This window comes from Mastigoproctus giganteus, chromosome 12 (genome assembly GCF_048544385.1).
Source record: "Mastigoproctus giganteus isolate SK-2022 chromosome 12, ASM4854438v1, whole genome shotgun sequence".
Classification (NCBI taxonomy): domain Eukaryota; kingdom Metazoa; phylum Arthropoda; class Arachnida; order Uropygi; family Thelyphonidae; genus Mastigoproctus; species Mastigoproctus giganteus.
This window is the reverse complement of record NC_143586.1, coordinates 145444110-145463138: the sequence shown is the minus strand read 5'-3', so window position 1 is coordinate 145463138 and position 19029 is coordinate 145444110. Positions and strand designations below refer to the sequence as shown.

The 19029-nt window shown below is 39.4% G+C and overlaps 1 protein-coding gene across 2 annotated transcripts in view; it reads right to left on the bottom strand.

The window, feature by feature from the left end:
• LOC150077485 (uncharacterized) overlaps window positions 1-19029 on the bottom strand; it is a 209079-nt gene that overhangs the window by 31601 nt on the left and 158449 nt on the right. Inside the window, exons 3-4 of one of the 2 annotated variants that reach the window (XM_090386985.1) lie at window positions 6828-7040; window positions 5468-5746 (exon numbers count right to left, since the gene is read on the bottom strand). In XM_090386985.1, the coding sequence (XP_090243111.1) occupies window positions 5468-5746; window positions 6828-7040 (492 nt within the window). The remainder of the gene's footprint in view (window positions 1-5467; window positions 5747-6827; window positions 7041-19029) is intronic. The other variant, XM_090386986.1, reaches the window with a different exon arrangement.

Below are 19029 nucleotides of genomic sequence, written 5' to 3'. Positions count from 1 at the left end.
ACAAGAAGGAAAAATAAAGTGTAACTCAGCTCTTTTGTTGTTCTGTCGAAAAGTCTTTTATGCATCCATCAGTTTAATGGCAAAAGTACATCCTCAGGTGTGGGGTTTCTTGTTATTCGTATTCTACTTTGCCATTTCTTATTAACCGTGGATCCTACTTCAATCAAATAAAAAAAGATTCCTCCTGTGTTTTATTGTTTCCAAATTGAGGGAAATTGTTTCTCCAAGCGATATCCTCTCTCTTCTTATTGTCCTTCCAATATTCCTTTATTATTTGAGGTAGCATTTCGCTCGTCAAGTTGAAACTGAACTACGCAAAGGTCCTTGATGTTACAATAAAAATAAACTATCATTGATAGATACTGGAGCTAATGCTAAAAGACCAAATGGCACGGCTATCAGCCATCTTACTATATATTTTTTCAGTTAAAATTGAGATAAACAGCAAACCGTATTACGTTTTCGCTAGAAAATTCTATTAATAACACAATCTGCAAATTGAACTTGTAGAACGAGATTTCTATTCTATTTCCACCAGTGCCTTCAGTTGGCAATTTAGGTAATTGGGGTGTTTGTCCAACTAAAGGGGAGGGAACCAAAATTAACAAACAGTCCAACCAGAACGAAGATAAAAACAATTTCAATCAAATAGCTCTGAAAACTGCGAGACCTTGTTAACACGACAGAATAACTAAAGAATTATTTAAGATAGGGAAGTTCCAAACGGCTAAACGAAAAAAAAAAGAGGAAACGTGAGCCCAAAGAGTTGAGAAGGGGAAAGGAGGTAAGGTGATATGGAGTAAAGGAAAAGAACGGTAGAAACCTAATAATTATAAAGTGGTATTATACAAATGGGGAGTAATATTCTCGTAGTAACAGGCTTCTGTATAAAAAAGAATAATTACTGTCTAGGTAGTTGTCATATTTAGATGGCACTTGCTATGTGTTCTTTCAGTCTGCCCCTAAATATATTACAGAAAAAAAATGTCTCTTGTGCAAGCGTAAGCATGACAGTTGTGCAGTTGGGTTGAGTACATGAAGAGTGTGTGTTATTCTAGCAGGTCCTCCCAATCTAGACTGCAGTGGGAGCAGCCGGTTTCAGCTAATCCCACAGCAGTGGGATTAACTGAGACCGGCTGCAGCTTGTCTGGTCGGTGTGGGGTTAAAAAACAGAGAAGCACTTTGCACAGTGAGATCTTCCCTCCCCCAGACTTAGGGCGCACCTGGCTCTGACTTTTCTCCCCTATGATCCTTGCTTCCCCCCACACAAACCTTTTTACTGCTCTTATCAGATCCCTGTGGAAGGCTCTGGCCTCCACAGGGGTGCCCTCTATTCCTTTAACTTGGATAGTCTTTCTATCCTCGACCTCCTTTTATCTTCACTTCCCTTCTTTCTTCAACATTTGAACTATTACCCCGTGCTCTCGTTCCGATTTAAAAAAAAATATCCATTTTTTTTTTTTTTCTTTTTTTCTGGAGGCCATCCGTGGCAACCTCAGGTGCATACCAGGGTTTGTCCTGCCACAGTCAACTACTGCCTGCTCCTACCATACCCAGCTGCCTCCTCGTGGCAGAGGAACAACAAAACCCAACACCACACTACGTCTGCCACACCGAAACTCATATTATATCTGGCATTTAGAGAGTTTTTACTGCGACACAGAGTACCCAAACGTAGCGAAAGAGTACCTAAACGTAGTGTTGAGTTGTGTTACGTTAATCTGGCATCTTAGCAGCCGGGTGCTTGGAAACCAAAACATCCCTCGTTGCCTATCACTACCTCTGGGAGTTGGGCCAGGGCAGTAGGTAAGTAGACGTATGAATACTCTGGCGAAGGGAACCCTGGGCGTCGCCTGAGCTGTCCAGGGAGGGCCCGAAAAAAAAAATGATAGATGAAGGGGAGAAGGGGGTAAAAAATAACAGGGAGCATGGTAATGACAGTTTGAGTTTTGGACAGAAGGTTTGTTTGTTATTTAGAGCTTTAGCAACTAAGGCCATATTGCTCCGTGGATATGCAGTGGTCATTCCCTGACCTTTCCGCATCCTCCGTATATGGTGGTCACGGGCTCGAACCCCAGTCTAATCAAGAAGCGTGTGCTACGCACTGCTGCTCCTACCCACCTGGCTACGGAGGCGCCTTACAGAAGAAGGCACTGGAAGTGGACGATAGGGAGACTTCCACTTGGAAACAGGAAGAACAAGAGGCATCCCTCCTTGTGCTGGGCGGGAACTGTTAAGAGGCAGACACAGAATTAGGGTGGTAGGGCCCACCGGGTAAATGAGAGGTGGGAAGGGAATGGCCAGGACCTTTGGGAAATGGTGAATGATGAATTCCATAGGGCTAGAGCGCCCTATGTGGGAGGATTTGTATCGTGGGGAATGACATTTCCACGTTGGCCATCTGGAACTAGGTCAGCATCTCTTGCGATGCCTAGGAAAAGGAATCAGCATTGCGTCAGCACATGCACGAGGGGGCTTCCAAAAGAAGAAGGCAGGAAGCGGATGACATGGTCAGGAGGAGACACCTGTTTACACGAGAACACAACATGCAATTCCACTTCCCACACACTTTCACACATCTGCCAGTCAAACAAGCAAACAAGACGTTTTAAGATTTTTATATTTTATTGTGACGTTTATTTAGAAGCACATTATAGAACACTAATATCACCTAGCTTTTACCCATCTTCCACTCCTTTCATATTTGTTTTCTTGACGTAAATCCATGAGCGCACAGATCATACTTATGAGATATTTATACTCGTTTACACATTTGATACAGTTTGTGTGTGTGTGTGTGTGTGTGTGTGTGTGTGTGTGTGTGTGTGTGTGTGTGTGTGTGTGTGTGTGTGTGTGTGTGTGTGTGCAGGCTAAATTAACACTCCACATTCACTCAGGTGGTTCACCTAAGGCAACACAGACGTCTGACAGCCAGCACTTGCCCCCACTCGCACTCAAAAACTCTCACCGCGTTTTACTTGTGCAAGCTATCCCTGCAGTTATTCCCCGCCCAGCAGCCCAATGACTAGAGCGAGGTAATCAGGAGAAATTTATGTTCCCTCTGATCATGGGGCGATAGATCCCAACAGGTTGGTTGCTTGCTATAAGGTTTTAGGTGCACCAGCAGCTTAGGACATATTTGCGCTGTACATAATATGTTTGTAAATTGCAGACAGGGCAATGTAGACACGTATACTATTTTATGTAACGCGGCTCCCAAACGCTAGTAGAACTTCGCTGTGGTACACTGTGATGATACAGAACTCTTCAGAAAGGCCAGAAATCTGTGTAGTGCTATGCTTGTGTGCTGCATATGTTGTTTAGTTGTGCCTGGCCACTTTGCTACCAGGAAGCAACAAGCACCACAGAGGTACGTCCTGGTACCCGTGTACGCCACGAGGAGGCGGGCCACAACTAAGCGCGAACCGAAGCAAACCTCGAGTGTCACATACTGAATGTCCAAACCATTCAAAATACGAGCAAATAAATGAAAATAAAAAATAATAATAAATTAAAAAAGCTATACAAATAAAAGGAATTAAAAAAAATTAAAATTAAATAAAAATAAGGAGTTGATAGAAAACTACAAAAAAACCCCATAAAAATTAAATAAATAAAATAAAAATAAAAATCTCGCACCAGAGCAAGGTTGGTGCCAGCAACGAGAAACACGATATTGTAAAAAAGGGGGAAAAAAAAAAGCAACGCTTGATAAACGGACAAAAGGAAAATATGAATTAAAAGGGGATAGAGGGAAGAGATAAAGATTCTATACATTCCAAACAGGATAACCTGTGTGGAATGTATCAGCAGATGAGACCTATAGAAGACAGAAAAATACAAAGTGATATCATTCAGCATCGTACTGGTAAGATTAGCAACTGCCCAAGCTAGGCGCCTCCGTAGCCAGGTGGGAAGGAGCAGCAGTGCATAGCACACGCTTCTTGTTAGACCGGGGTTCGAGCCCGTCACCACCAAATACGGAGGATGCGGAAAGGTCAGGGAATGACCACCGCATATCCCGAAGCAATATGGCCTTAGTTGCTAATGCTCCTAAAAACCAAAAAACAACAACAACAACTGCCCAAGTCGAAGGTGGTGGTGACGAAGGTACTTGACCTACAGATGGTGGTGGTATCACGAAATGGCGACGCTGGAGGTGATGTCCTGGACTGGATATATAGCCGAAATATGTGTAGTTCCCGGGATTGAAGCACTACTGATGAGTTACCCACGTCTAGTGAAAGCTTTATGTGTATGATCTTGCAGAAGATTTTAAATTTGTCTTTCTAGTCCAAGAGAGACGACTCTGACTGGATAAAATGGTTGACAGATAGCAGACAGAGCTGACGAAGATCCAAGTAATATGGACAAGTGAAAGGAACATGCTACCAGTCTTCTGGGCTCCCACAATTACAGAGGGGTAAATCAGACAGGTTAAACATAGCTTGAAGGAACCACAGCCAGTTAGAAGGAAAAGAGCTTGGACACTCGTACTGGACCATTTCTGAACAGCCTTTTATGAGGAAAAGGACACAGATGGAATTAACTTTCTTGTTACCATACCTTTGAATATAGAAGAAGACCACCGATCTTGCCAGAGTTGGACTAGATGGTTCCAGCAACAAGTTTTTGTTTCGGTTTTAGGATTGCAGTGGATATTAATAGTTATGTGTAAAAAGTCACCGAAAATGGAATGTCTAAGGTAATAGCAAAAACCTCGATAAGCAATTTGGAGAACCGGAGGTACGTAATCGTTAAACCTATAGCCCAGCTGTCGAGACAGTGCGACAGGAATGACTTGTAATTGAGGGCATAAATCTTTGGCAGCTACCCACAGTTGAAAGCCTTGCAGGCAGTATGGCTGCAAATCCCTACGGACATCTTCAGACATCTAATGGAGTCAATGCCTAGGCGAATAGTGGCTGTTATCCGTGCGAACTGCGATCAACACGGTATTAGGTGGTGATAATTCACTGATCATTGAAGCATGTATGTATTCTTCTCTCTGATACTATGCTAGGCATAGGTTCAGAATTGACATTACAGTACATGACAATTTCGGTGACTTTGTTTATTTTCATTTGCTTATAATTGACAAATTGAACTGTCATTTACATTTTAACCACTATAACTAGCTTTTAGTCAATATAAATGTTCGGATTTAAATAAGTTCAGTTGTTCTTGTCCCATTTTCATTGAAATGTTGCTTTTGGAAGGCTTCTCAAACACAACAAGTCTGCCTCGTTAAAATAGGAAAATTTTAAACTCATCTAAATTCCCGAGAGAATGATGCTGGATTTTAAAGAGTTTACTGTAATAATGATAACAAAGAAAAATAAGCATTATTGTTTTTGTGCATTTTATTCAAAATCAAGTGTTGTTTTATTCAAGTGTTGTGTGTGTGTGTGTGGGAGAGTGAAATATTACACTTTTCTACTATTACATTTACGTTTCATGAACTTACCTTTCTGGGATTGCCTCCAAAATGGTGAATATTATCTCGAACCCACTGGACCGCTACAAGCTGATCCCATAGGCCATAGTTCCCAAGGGTGTCTTCCAAAAGACTTTCTACTAGATTGTCCAGCGCGAGAAACCCGAGAGCATGTAGACGGTAATTGAAGGAGATAAACACAACATTTAACCTCCTCGCAAGCCAGCCGCTAGGAGAAAGCCCCGGATGGTGTCCACTTCCGAACTGCAGAAATCCTCCATGAATCCAAACCATGACTTTGAGGTCTGCCTAAACGAAGGAGTTTATGCACAGTCCGAAGTCGTTAATATTGTACAAATAAATTAAGAAGTAATGCAAGCAAATATTAAGTTATATTGAACTAAAATTTCTTGTTAACAAGAGGAAAGGTTATTGTAAATCACGAGCATATGTTTACAATATGTATAAACCTATGCTAAGCCTATGAACATTAATTCACATTTTATTCCTTTATTGGAAGAACTACCTAATGGGAAGAATGTTGTGAAAAAAAACCCTAAAAATTCCTCGTGTCATTGACGGGATTCGAACTAAGGCCTTTTTCCACTCAATGTAGAAGAAAGATGATTATATCCACTTGCTTTCCACGAGGGCCTTACTCGAAGGATTCTTATAAAAGTGATTCTGATGCCGGAATGAATTGTTGTATATAGCAGTGGTTTGCAACTTTTATCACCTGAGTTTTTGCATGAATATGCTCAAATTGTTTGCATTCAGATTGTAGCTTTCAAGGTGGTGTATTTGCAGCCATCATTGATTAGCTGTATCACGGCTACCACGTTCTTCTAACACTATGTCACTGGGTTTTCCCTGTTTTTTAAAGACCATTTTTAGGTTTTAACATCAGGTTTATTACATATATCATCGAAGTCATTGATACTATGGCATATTGGCCCGTACGTGGATGGAAGTCAAATTTTACCTTGGTGTACTGTGGGCTGTATGATTCATATCGAAGTGTAACAACATGAACAAAAGAATGAATTAAGAACTGCCTGAATGAAGAACAAAGATGACTATTGGGGTTTATTAGAGTTAAATACCAACTCCACTATTTTCTCTGGAAAGAATAGCTTGTTGGATGGACTGAATATGTCACTCGCTGACTGATCTTTTTTGATCAGTGGTTCCGCGTCAAGGACGGCAAAACTTGAATCCCTCGTGTTTATATATGACAGTTAAGCCATTTTAGCTGCATTAGAGTTCAGATGTAAATAATCAACCAGTAAATTTAACGCAAAAAAGTAATATTTGTAATCAGTTCAGAAACTCTCACAGATCGAAGAACAACATAAATATTCGCGTCCGCTAACTTAGAAGAAATACATACCACCGCTTCCAGAGTAGGAGTCCACACATTCAAGTAGAGACAGTCTTCTTGTCCTTCAAACTGTTTAGTGTAAGGATTGAGCTGGAAACAGGCTGAACCATAACTCCTTGCGTCGTATTCGCTGCCTGTGTTGCACCACCTTTGGTCTGTCCATAGAGGGACTGGCTTCCGCCACCGAAGTAGTCCAACAGGTGGTTGAGCATAGGGAATCCCCTGTTATCAATAAAGAAAGAAGAAATAAACATCAGTTCAGAAATATGTTAACGGGAATCATTAAAGACAAACTTTAAATGGGAGTTCAAAGAACAGATGAATACTTTGTTAATAGGAAAATTCGTAAGAGTTGGTTGTCAAGTGAAAAGAGTTGAATTGCTCTGAGTTAAGCCATTAAGCAAAATTAAGGACAGGGATCAGATAACGGCAAAAAATTTAAAATAGATATTTATTCAGTTTGATTTTGAATAATTTAATCTGTTATTTAAATAATCAAATGTTTAAGCGGTTATGATTTATAAAAATAGTTTAATCTAAATTAAATAAACTTCACCACCAGTGTTTAACATAGTCCATCACGAATGAAGTTAGTACATGTATTGATAACTTCTCTACTGTGTTGGTGTGCTAAAGTATATTCGTTTGTAAAGGACAAGCAGAACCAAGAACTCCATGTCGCTTTATCCTCACATATAAACATATTTGAAACAGAAATATTTGCCTATCGAAAGAAAAAGTAAAAAGTCAAGGAACTTACACCTCCAGACTCTAGCATTTTCGTTCGGCTTTGGAGGGAAGGAGGGAGGGGGTTGGGAGAGAGAGAGGTTGAAGTATTACAGTGGGAGTCCTAGAGAATCTGGCAATACCTTTTCACTTTCCTGGACTGCGTGCCATTCTGTGTGCCATCAGCAAACTTTACGGAGCCCATTTATTAAAGCTCCGTCGAAACGCACGCCATTCATCTAAGAAAAGCATCACAAAGGTCTCTAGTCTTCTCTCTCTCTCTCTGTGGAAACGATGCACTCCTGTTCGACTCGCAGTTGATCAATAAATTGTGTGCTGAGTGGTCGCTACTCCACTTCCTTGTACATCTATGAAGAGTGGATATTTTTGGCGAGGTTTATAAATTGGAGGTGTTTCTATGACCGCTGCTTCTAGACAGTTTCGCCTTCCATCCTATTATTAACATTCTTTGTTGCTACCACGAAGGAACAAAGCGATTCGTGTTGTATTTTTCGCCAACGAGGACTTAACACGCAGAGCACACGAACGTTCCAGTGCAGCTAAAAGCGTTAGTAAATAAGTAAATAAGGAGTGTACACGCTAAGGCAGTACGGGTCATATGCATTGCCAAATCTCGTTGTGACTTACTTCAACGCCTCAGTTCTTGTTAACAGTTACTTTTGCAAGTGAAATTATAGCAGATCCACTTTAGTACCAGACGTTTTAATTAATTTTTAGCCTTATATTAGGTTTTCCAGCAAATATCCTTTTAAGGAAACAAGCAAAGTTTAATTAATCGCTTGTCGTCTCCTTTTTCCTCCCATCTATTCTCCCAACATGCGTGTGAAGATAATTCTGACACTTGCCCGGTTATTCGTGATGCATTAATTAAATTTTCACATTAGCGGTTTTGTTTTATTCAGAAACCTTAAAATTGTTACGTTTCAAACGTTGCGCAACCGCAAAAGCATTTGTTATTGGCAGGATAATTAATAGAAATGAATTTCATTGACGTTTCATCATACCATTAAGCGCAACAGTTGTCTGATCATGTCTGAAGTTGATGTTTTTCGTGAAAATATTTTAATTTTGATCTTTGTTTATTTTCATTTCAAGTTTGAGTCTGTCAGTCGATTATTTATACATCGTGTTACTCGGTATATTTTTCTTTATAAGAGTAATGGTGAAATTGGTAAAATTTCTAGCTGGCTCATAACTCATATGTAGCCAGTCTTCTTTAGTATAACAGCGTGTTATATACTTCCACTCCAGGAGCCCCACCTACTCCCGGCACCAGTAGATAAGAAAATATAAATTATATGATTCCCTCCTCACACAGGTAACTATCCAGTTGACCTTTGAATTTAAACTGTCAGCCTCAACTACCTGCGATGGTTACTTGTTCCAGTAATCAATGACTCGCCTGGATAAAAGAAACTTTCCTACAATCTAATCTAAACCTCAATTCCAAAAGAATTCCACCCTCATTCATTTTACTAATATAAACCTTAATCAGGTCACCTCTGAGGTGCCTAGTTGCCAAACTCATTCATTTTACTAATATAAACCTTAATCAGGTCACCTCTGAGGTGCCTAGTTGCCAAACTCTGTAGCCCACATAATCGCAGTCTTTCCTGATGTCATCCTTCTGTCGATCTCACCATGCGAGTTGCCGATCTTTGGACCCTTTCAAGAATCTCAATTTTTTTTTTTTTCAGATGAGGTCTCCATATTTGGACACAGTGTTCCAAATGCGCTGTAACAGTTGCCTTGTACATGAGATTATGATCTTTCTATCTCTGCAGGATCGATAGGACACCATGGGTTTTCCTGGCCTCCTGTTCAGAATTTTTCATTAAATTCTTCAGAAAGCGCCATCCATTGCTTTTAATTCATCTCCATCAAGTGTATAAGTTTTTTGTGGTTGCTATTCCCAAACTTAAGACCTTGTATTTTGCAGCATTAAAACATAGCGACCGCTTTTCTTTTACCATTCTTGAAGCCTGTTCAAATCATTCTGAAAGAGCGCTGCTTGTCGCTGATCAACGACTCTCCTATTCTTTGCGTTGTTTGCAAATTTTGACATCCCACCCTTCAACCGTTCGTCGATATCGTTTATGAAAATCAGAAACAGCAGTGGTCCAAGAACCGATCCTTGTGGAACCCCACTTCTGACGTTGCATCAGACTGAAAAATATTCATTAAATAACAACTCTCTGCTTGTCTTGCAGCCACCCTGCAAACCCTCTTAGAATCATTCCAAAAATCCCAGCATGTTCCAGCTTATGCAGTACTTCTCTTGAGGGACTGCACAAGGAATTCGATTCGTTTTCTTTTTCTTTATATTCATATACATGAAATCCTCGTCTCTATTCTTTGCTCTCTTAACCAGTGCTTTCTCATACACAGCCTTGGCTTCCCTAACCTTCTTTGTAATACTGTTACGAATGAACTTGTAGCTGTTATAGGATTCAGTTCTTTTCATCGCTGCGTATCGTTCCCATGCCGTGTCCTATTAGAGTGGCCAGTTCCGTATTCATCCATCCAGACATCCTCCTTGTGCTATATTTTCTTAAAGGTATATACTCGTATATGTTCATAGCTTCCGTGATTATTGCTTTGAGGGCATTCCATGATGCTAATGTATTCGCCCACCCTCTGAAATCCACCCAGTTAACAGATGCCATGTAGCGTCTTAGACTGCCATAGTTCCCTTTTATGAAATCTAAATCCGTGCCTTTACCTTTAACTACTGCAATATCTTTCTTCATTTTACAACTAAAGACTGGGTGATCACTGCCTGCCAATGGTTCTTGTACTTTAAACCTCCGTGGTGTCATTTTATGTGTGAGTGACGATGAAGTCAAAAATATTTTCACATGGTGACTTTTTCTCCCACTTTTCCAATCACTAATAGACATTCACGCTTGCTTGCCCATTCCAACCGTGTGGAAAAGGTCCAGCTTAAAATCCTGTCAAAGCCGCGAGGAACTTTTACGGGCTTTTTTCACAAAGTGGCTGAATTAGTCGATCTTATGCGAGGGTTGCATCGTTTTTAATTCTCGGAAACTTGGGTTTTTCATTCGGCAAACAGTCCAATTGAACACAGAACATACGATTTGGAGCTGTGCTATGGCCATCTCGTTCCCTGATTTAAGATACTTGACTTCTTATAAGGATACCTCAAGAGCGGTATGTATGCAAATTAAAGACAACAATTATCGAAGAGCTTTAAGATTGGTGAAGAAATTTGGCGATAAATGAAGACATGCTCCACAAAATTATTAAGAATGAGAGTTAGAACGCATAGTTGTGTAACTGTCAGTTGTTTCTGACACGCTGTGTAGTTGCCTAGCAACCCTAATATAACGTAAACATATTAGAGTATCATTATTTTTCTGATACGAAACTTGTCTCTTGTATCCATGCAATTCTTTTTGTTTGTAAATGCGTGTGTTCACTGTTTATTTGCACTGTGTGCTGGCTGCAAAGCGCGAAATTACTCACCGGGGGGCGTACTCCCTCCGCTTTACATCGATAACTACAACCTCGATTGAAAAGATTTTGAAATTCTTCCGTTCAAAACATCAGTTGAACCCAGAACTCTCCAAAAGAATAGCAAACGACGATTTATCAAGGTGACTAAGCTGCCACAGACAAGTAACGTAAACATAGCATAAGCTCTTGACATTTCAAAGCCTTTTGATCGTGTTTGGAATAAAGGTGTTCTAAATAAGCTTCCATCTTATGGTTTGCCAACCATAAGATGACCGCTCTTTCTGACCGCTCACTGAGGGTGATGGTAGATGGCTCTCTGTCTTCTAACTTTTCCACTAATGCTGGTGTTCCCCAAGGCTCAATTCTTTCTCCCATCTTTTCCTCTTGCATATTAATGACATTTTTTCTATTTACCGGAAATCCTATCCATAGTTTTTTCTGATGATAGCACATTGCATTCCACCTTCCAGCTTGAGAAACCTTATCCTGCTCAAGCAGCTTCAACTTCTCAAATATCCACTACCAATTCCTTAAATACCGATCTCCAGTGGGGCAATGATAACTTAGTTGATTTCAATCCTTCTACAACTCAGTCCTGTCTTATATCTCTCAAAAAGGATTCTTCTGTTCCTATTCTTATCTTCGGCGACATTTAAATTTCTAGACAAGATCAGATATTTCTTTTAGGGTTACCCTGACTTCTAATCGTTCTTGACACTTCCTAAATGACGCCAACTCAGTCACCAACGTTGATTTGGTAGACTAAGCAGCGGGTAGTAATATTATGCAAGAATAAAATGCAGATTTAATAAAATCTGATTCCCAAGATTTTGATCAGCATCAACCTTCTAAGTAGCGTAAGTAAGTAAGTTTCGATTTGAAAGAAATCTTTCAAAAGTTTAAATGGTTTTATTCTAGTGCTTCCATAGATGTTTTCACATTAAATAAAACATCTTTCGTGCATAGAGGGCACACAAGCTGCTTTTTTTTCCCCTGTTAACAGAACGCTTTTACTTGTCCAATTTTCAGCCCCTCCACGCCATGCCAATAAGCCTGAGGTGCAATAGGAAACAATGGCTGACGGAGGATTAAATGAAAGGAACTGTGAAGTAACCATGTCGGTGGCATGATGACGGATGGTCCTTGCAAACCAAAGAAAAATCATTCTTTAACACAACTGTATTATGAAGACAGAAGACTTTAGAGGGTGGAACTCACGCTATACTCCATTTAGACGCAGCATTCGTAAGCCAACATTTATATTAGCTAATTCGCTCTAGTTCTTGTTGGCAGCTGGGAGCGAATTGATAAAGTATTAATGGTCCAGAATGAGACTTGATCAGTAAGAAGTGAACTGGCTCTTGGATGGGTCAATAGGAAAGCCGTTTGAACTTGCACACTGATGAAATTTGTCTAGAGAATGCTGAGGTCGTTTTTGATCAGTGGAGTCCACGATAGTATCGTAAATTTTGCTATGGTTGGTATATAGCGCAACATGGACTTGTGTAGTGATTACATGACTTAGGCCTTTTATATAAACCTTGAACAGAAAGGGCCCCAGTGGAGATACTTGTATCACACCATTCGAAGTGAATATAGGCTTGGAACATACTTTGGGCGATAAAAAATTGGGTGGTACATGGTGAGTAAGGTAACTTCGCAGCCAGGTAAGGAGAAGTTATTGAATTCCATAGATATTATAGCTTGCCAATTAGATTATGGGAAGGGGCGTCAGTTCGAATCATGTCGATGACGCGAGGATGTTTTATGGGCTTTTTCACAGAGTGGCTGGGTTAGTCGATCTCAGGCGAAGGTAGCATGGTTTTTTCCTTCTGGAAATTCGTGTTTTCCGTTCAGCAAATAGCATATCGACCACAGAACACAAGAAATTACAGACATGTTTTACTCGGCCTAAGTTGCTGATGCGCCTAAAACCCTACAACAACAACAAAAAAATAATCTTCTTTCATAGGGAAAAAAAGTGTGCATCCTACTTTTAAATAGATTTGAATGTAAAGAACGTTTACATAAAACTTTGAGTGTGGTTACCATGGATTTGTTCAAGATGCTGGTGTACAATTCGATACTGATGGATTTTTACACTACAACTAACAGTTCGAGTCCGAACCACGAGAAGAGAAGCAGTCCACATTATGATTCAGCCTCCTACAAATTTCACCGTGCGCACGGTATCCTGCGGTAGATGGTGTTCCAGGTATTGTCATCCATTATCACCCAAACTTGACTGTTTGATCTGGACTGTATAACGGGACTCGTTGCTCCATAGAATCTTTTTCTATTGTTTCATGGTTCAAGAACGATTAGCCCGGTACCACCTCAAATGAAGTCCAGCGTTCATTGGCTCTGTGGCCATATGGAGTTCCAACGTGTGTCGGTTCGCTTTCATCAGCAATCCTCAATTATGCCTCTTTAAAATCCTATAAACGCCTTGCTGCGATTTATGCTTGTTTGTGATAATTCTGCTATTGCCTGCACACTTTTAAACCTCTTCCTGCGTTGCATATATCTCTTTTGCACTATTCAATATATTCATAGGGGATGTACAAATACTTTTGGTAGGACAGTGTAATTTAATTAATTTAATATAGCGGCTTTTGTTCCCTTCTCTCATTCAGTTCCAAAGTACGTTTCTACAGACTGGTATGTCCTCTTTCTAGATTATTCGTGCACTTAATAAAGTTAACTTAAACGCCAGACCATTCAGGGCCAAAGGAATCAATCAGTTCATAATGATATTTCGAGCAATTTGCAGCTGTGGACATCGCATAAGCTGGGCCTATCTTTTAATTCTCTTGATGCGATGAACTTGATATTATATCTTGTAACTCCGTTTGGAAGGTGGCAGCGCCACTCTCGTCTGTATGCTCAGAAGTAGGCAATACGATTATTGTGACAATAATTATACTCCTGTTGCCCGTTCCAATTTCCAAATATCAGACCCATGCGACGCGCATCCGCGTTACTAATGGATGGCAAAGCCCGAAGTGCAAGTTAAAGCTGCCATCACATGTGTATGGCATGTTTGCTATTGGATTAGTGAGATAACTCAGTAGGCGATCATTTGCTATGAAATTCTACGGAGGGTGATTTATGGCCGGTTCCAAACGTATGCAATGCCTCATTAGTTGCATTGGACAAATCTCGTTAGCACGTAGAGAGAGACAGAACGGTTATGTAGTTGAGCAATAAAGGGCGAATGTAGATGATATCCGCAAAGTATAACTAGGCATTGCCGACTGAACGTTGGTTGTTGAAATAATTAGGATGCAATCAAATATTCCACTTTATAAAACCGCATAATTTGCCAGGTGTGTTAGTTACGCTCACGTGCAACAGTGCACGCACGTTTTCTCTTTGTCATCTCTTATCTTACACAATTGAAAGTAAAGTTGAATTTCCGAACGTTGGGTTTTGAGTTAATGCTAAAATAAACTCTTGTCTGCGTTAGTGAAACGTAAATATAGCTATCCCCTTGTCAATATATTACTAAGATTATAACTATATAGAACACTGAATTCTGTTTGGAATAGATTTACATAATCTAAAGTTAGCCGTTTAGTATAATTAAAACTGTGTAATATTTATTACTCTTCTCCCATATATAATTTTTTCAGTCTCGTATGTATCTATTCATAGGCACCACCACATTCACGAGTCTGACTGTCTAAAAGCTAGCAATACTGCATTGAAACTACCTTTAATATATAAATTTTTTTTCCATACAATTTGTATCGAAAAAAAAAAAAAGAAATCATGTTTGCCAGATTTCTGAATGCCCGATTTTAATGAAATTTCACATGGCTCCACAAATCTTCCTTAAGAAACTATATATAAAATTTCATGAAAATCCGTCCACTGGGAATGCCTGTTACATGCGTGCGGACGGACGGATATGACGAAGACAATATGCTCACATACACGCGAACGCTTCTAAAAATCCCACTATCGCCCTAGACTTGAGGACGCATTTTTGTTGTTTTTTAGGCAAGTTAGCATTATGTATACGGCGCCTATTTTTTTCACCGTGTCCGTCCGTCTGTCCACATGTAACAACTCTTCTTCCAGTTGACGAATTTTCATGAAATTTTATATTTAGACCTTTTTGAAAGATCTGTCGAGCCATCCCAAATATTATTGAATTCGAGCCAATAGAAATCTGACAGTTATTATTTCTTTGTCCGTACGTCCGCATGTAATAACTCGACTCTCAGTGAAATTTTATACTTCACATCCTCTTTCATGAAATTTTATATTTGGTCCTTTATAAAGATTTGTCGAGCCTTTTCAAACTTCAGTTTAATTCCCATAATGTAAAGAAAGAAGTCATTTAGACCCTACTTTACATGTTTTTGCTGCTAGCTAAATTTAACAACCAACGTGTTTACACTGTGTCAAGATTCAGTCGGAACACAACACGATTTTTTCTCCATTCCTTAGAAATTCAGGCTATTATTAACCTTTCACTTCTAATCCCGCTGGTCATGACAGAAGGCCTACAGATTTCTCATCGATTGAACTGTAATGAGGCCTATTAAGGCCAAAGTTGTTTTTTTAAGGAGATGCCTTCATGTGTTTGTAACTGTTATTCACAGCAACGTTGTTAATATGAAAATTCTACATGTGCACAAAGAATCCTCATTTACTCGAATAATAAATGGATTATTCTGATGTTTAAGTTTTCTAATATTTTGGCAAGGCTATATAGCTAGCAGTTCTAAACCTGTCAATAGAATATGCACGAAAACCTTTCCTAGAAATTTATGAATCAGTTTATTCGAATGAATCGATTTATTTGAATTTTGAATCGATTTATTTATGAATTAGTTTTGCTCTCCTTTTAACAGGGTTGCCTCTGCGTTCTCATTCTTCCACGTTGTACATCCGTTTCTTTTTCCTGCGTAATGTGTCTCGCTCTGCGTCTCCAAATTATTTTTGCTTAAAAGCTTTTGGATGTTTCCTTTTTTGTTATTCAATTATTTCTTAATATAATTTAACTAGATACGACATCACTCTATTCAGGGCAACACGAGACGCTATATAAACTCAATTTGGTATTGGCCACGTGCATCTGTTGAATTAGCACTTTACAATTTCGTTACATTGACACGCGCGCGAGTAGTGAACTTGAAGGCTCAACATTAGGTTGGTTTAGGCTCGTGTTACCTGCTCGCGAGGACGTTTATAATTATATTTCACGCAAGTAGGCTTTGGCAACGATGAATTTCATTAACTAGGAGTGGAATGCGTGGATGATAGCAGGAATAAATTTATACGTACAGCAACAAAGGTTGCAGAGTATGTTACCAATGCTGTTTGTTATTGGTATTGTGATGTTAGGAAGTTGGATACGTTCTGTATTTCTTTTTTTTAAATAACTGATTTAGTTAGGGATTGTGTTATAAGAAGTGGAGTAGTTAGCGCATTCATATGTAATAAACGCAATAGTATGCGCATGTATTTGGATTTAAACAAGGATCAATAGCAGAAACGTTGAAAGAAATAAGCATTCCTTCAAATTATTTTTTTAAGAAAACTGAATTAAAAAATCTATTGGTAAAAAATGTATTAAAAATCTAGAAATAGTGGAACTTTATTGAATAGCGCAGTAGCGCCGATTAGAAATATCTAATCGGCACTACTTTAATAAAGTTTAAATATTTAATACTTTATTACAAAACTAATACATTTACAATACAATACAACCATACAATACTTTTTAAAATGTATTGTTAATTTTAAAATTAAAACAAAAAAATTCTCAAGGAGCCCGATATGAGCTGCTTTTCTCGGTAGAAGGAAACTGGAATTGACAGTTGGTTGTTTGATGCGCCATCCTTCAAACGTAAAGTCGATGGAATATCCTCTAGTTCTCTTTAATACCTGGCTTGACGATGTGACCATTGCATGTGGATTCTTTCGGCTTCCTACCATACCACGATCCTCCCAAGGGGATAATATCTACATCTGTTGGAGAAATGCTCTATTTGTTTTGCCATTTTCCATTCCTGTCAAGTTATGATGACTGTTCTAGTGCATGACACTGGCCTTGTAATATCCTGTGTTGGCGTTTGAAGACTTTTTCCATCCACTGTAAGAAGGAATTTAGTTACCATGGTGGCTTTACGTAATATTTATTAAAGATCTGTTTATTTTGTTGAGGATTACGCCTTCGTAAACTACGAGGAGTGTATAAAAAAGATTCTGTCTTGTGGTAGGTTCTATGTTCTATCTTTTAAGTGCTAACACAGAAGACTGAATCCTAATCTTTGCACAGCATTAACCACTAAACCTTAGTAACGGCCTGCAGATGGTGAAAGTCCAATCGTTGTCATGCGTGCTGTGTAATCATTAAAAATAGGGACTACACTGAAGGAATTTACGTGTGAAGAAATTTGCTTGCATTTGATCTTTTTCTGTGGGCTCAAGGCCTCATTCTGGGGCCGGGGAAATTAAGAATCACCACGAAGAACGTGTCTGTTTATGGATAGAATGTGATGATGGTCAAAAATACATACACTTCACACTTAGGGTAAATATTTCGGTAGACTCTTACTGTCCAAGTGGAGAGCTTACATGTGTTCCTCCACTTGTTGAGCTGTCCTAAACAATATATAACAGTGTTTTACAGATTGTTGTATCCGTTAAAATTGCCGAAATCTAAGGGGAATGTATTTTGTATTACAAGAATCATGAGACAATCTCATTGAATACAGCTAAAAAGGAAAAATAAGACAATGGGAAAGGATAAGAAAGCAACTCGATAGCCCCCATTACGAGTCAAATAAGAAGCAATTTTCCGATTATTTTCTGCTAAGAAGTTGATATTGGTAAGCTAATCGACCCAGGCAAGTGCAGTTTGCTAAGAAATTCGGAAAAATTGCCGATTTTAGACATCATGTTACGAGTTGGTAAATTTTCAGTCCAATCAATAAGATGGCATATGTCTAATGATATATCATTATTACCTGATTCTTTAAATAAAATGCAATAGCTAGGCCATCTCTTCTTACACACTAAAGGAGTTTTTCACGAAGTTACCTGTAGTAACTTCGTGAATCTTATGACTGTGTGTGTTGTCAGGCCGATTTTCACGTTATACGGGTCGCAAAAAACTGCATCACCTTAAAAAAGTAACATTTGTAATGAAACGTATAAGATATTGTTTGATTACAGTCGTTTTGTTTATCACAAAGCAAAGGTATTGCGTCAGATAACGCTTCTATTGCACCAGACAGTAATTACAAGGTATTGCATCAGCTGTTTCTATAAATACGACGTTGGAAGGGTATACACCTCATTAGTATCCTGTTGTGCGGCGGTGTAAGCATGGCTCCATATGTTCAGTTGACACCAAGAAAAAAAAATGTGTAGCTGTTGCTCTGTCCCAGGAAGGGCTTTCTACGCGTGCTATCGCTGATAAAATAGGCTGTCAAGAGTCAACAGTATCCCTTGTGCTGAAATTAAAGCGTGAAACGGTGATGTGAAGAGAAGACCTTGATCAGGCCGTAAGAGAGTGACTACGCTTTCCCAAGATCGATATTTGAAACGCCTATGCCTTCGTAATCGCCATGCTAGTGTTCCTGATCTAAAACATTCTGAGATGGTGGTGAAACAAGTGCACGAACTATCCAAAGACGGCTTTCGGAATGTGGTCTGCATGCCTATCGGTCCAAGAAGAAGCCTTTGTTAACCAAACAAATGAGAAAGAAGTTACGTGCTTGGGCTAAAACGCATGTTTCATGGACAAAAGAGCAATGGCACACCGTCATTTTTTCTGACGAATCGAAATTTAACCTGCATGGCTCGGATGGGAAGCGATATGTCAGAAGACGAAAATCGGAGGAATACCATCCTGACTGCATAACACCGACTGTAAAGTTCCCCGCCGTCCAGATGGTCTGGGGATGCATAACAAGCAAAGGGGTGGACGAATTAAGTTTATTAACGGAACGGTGAATGCAGAAAC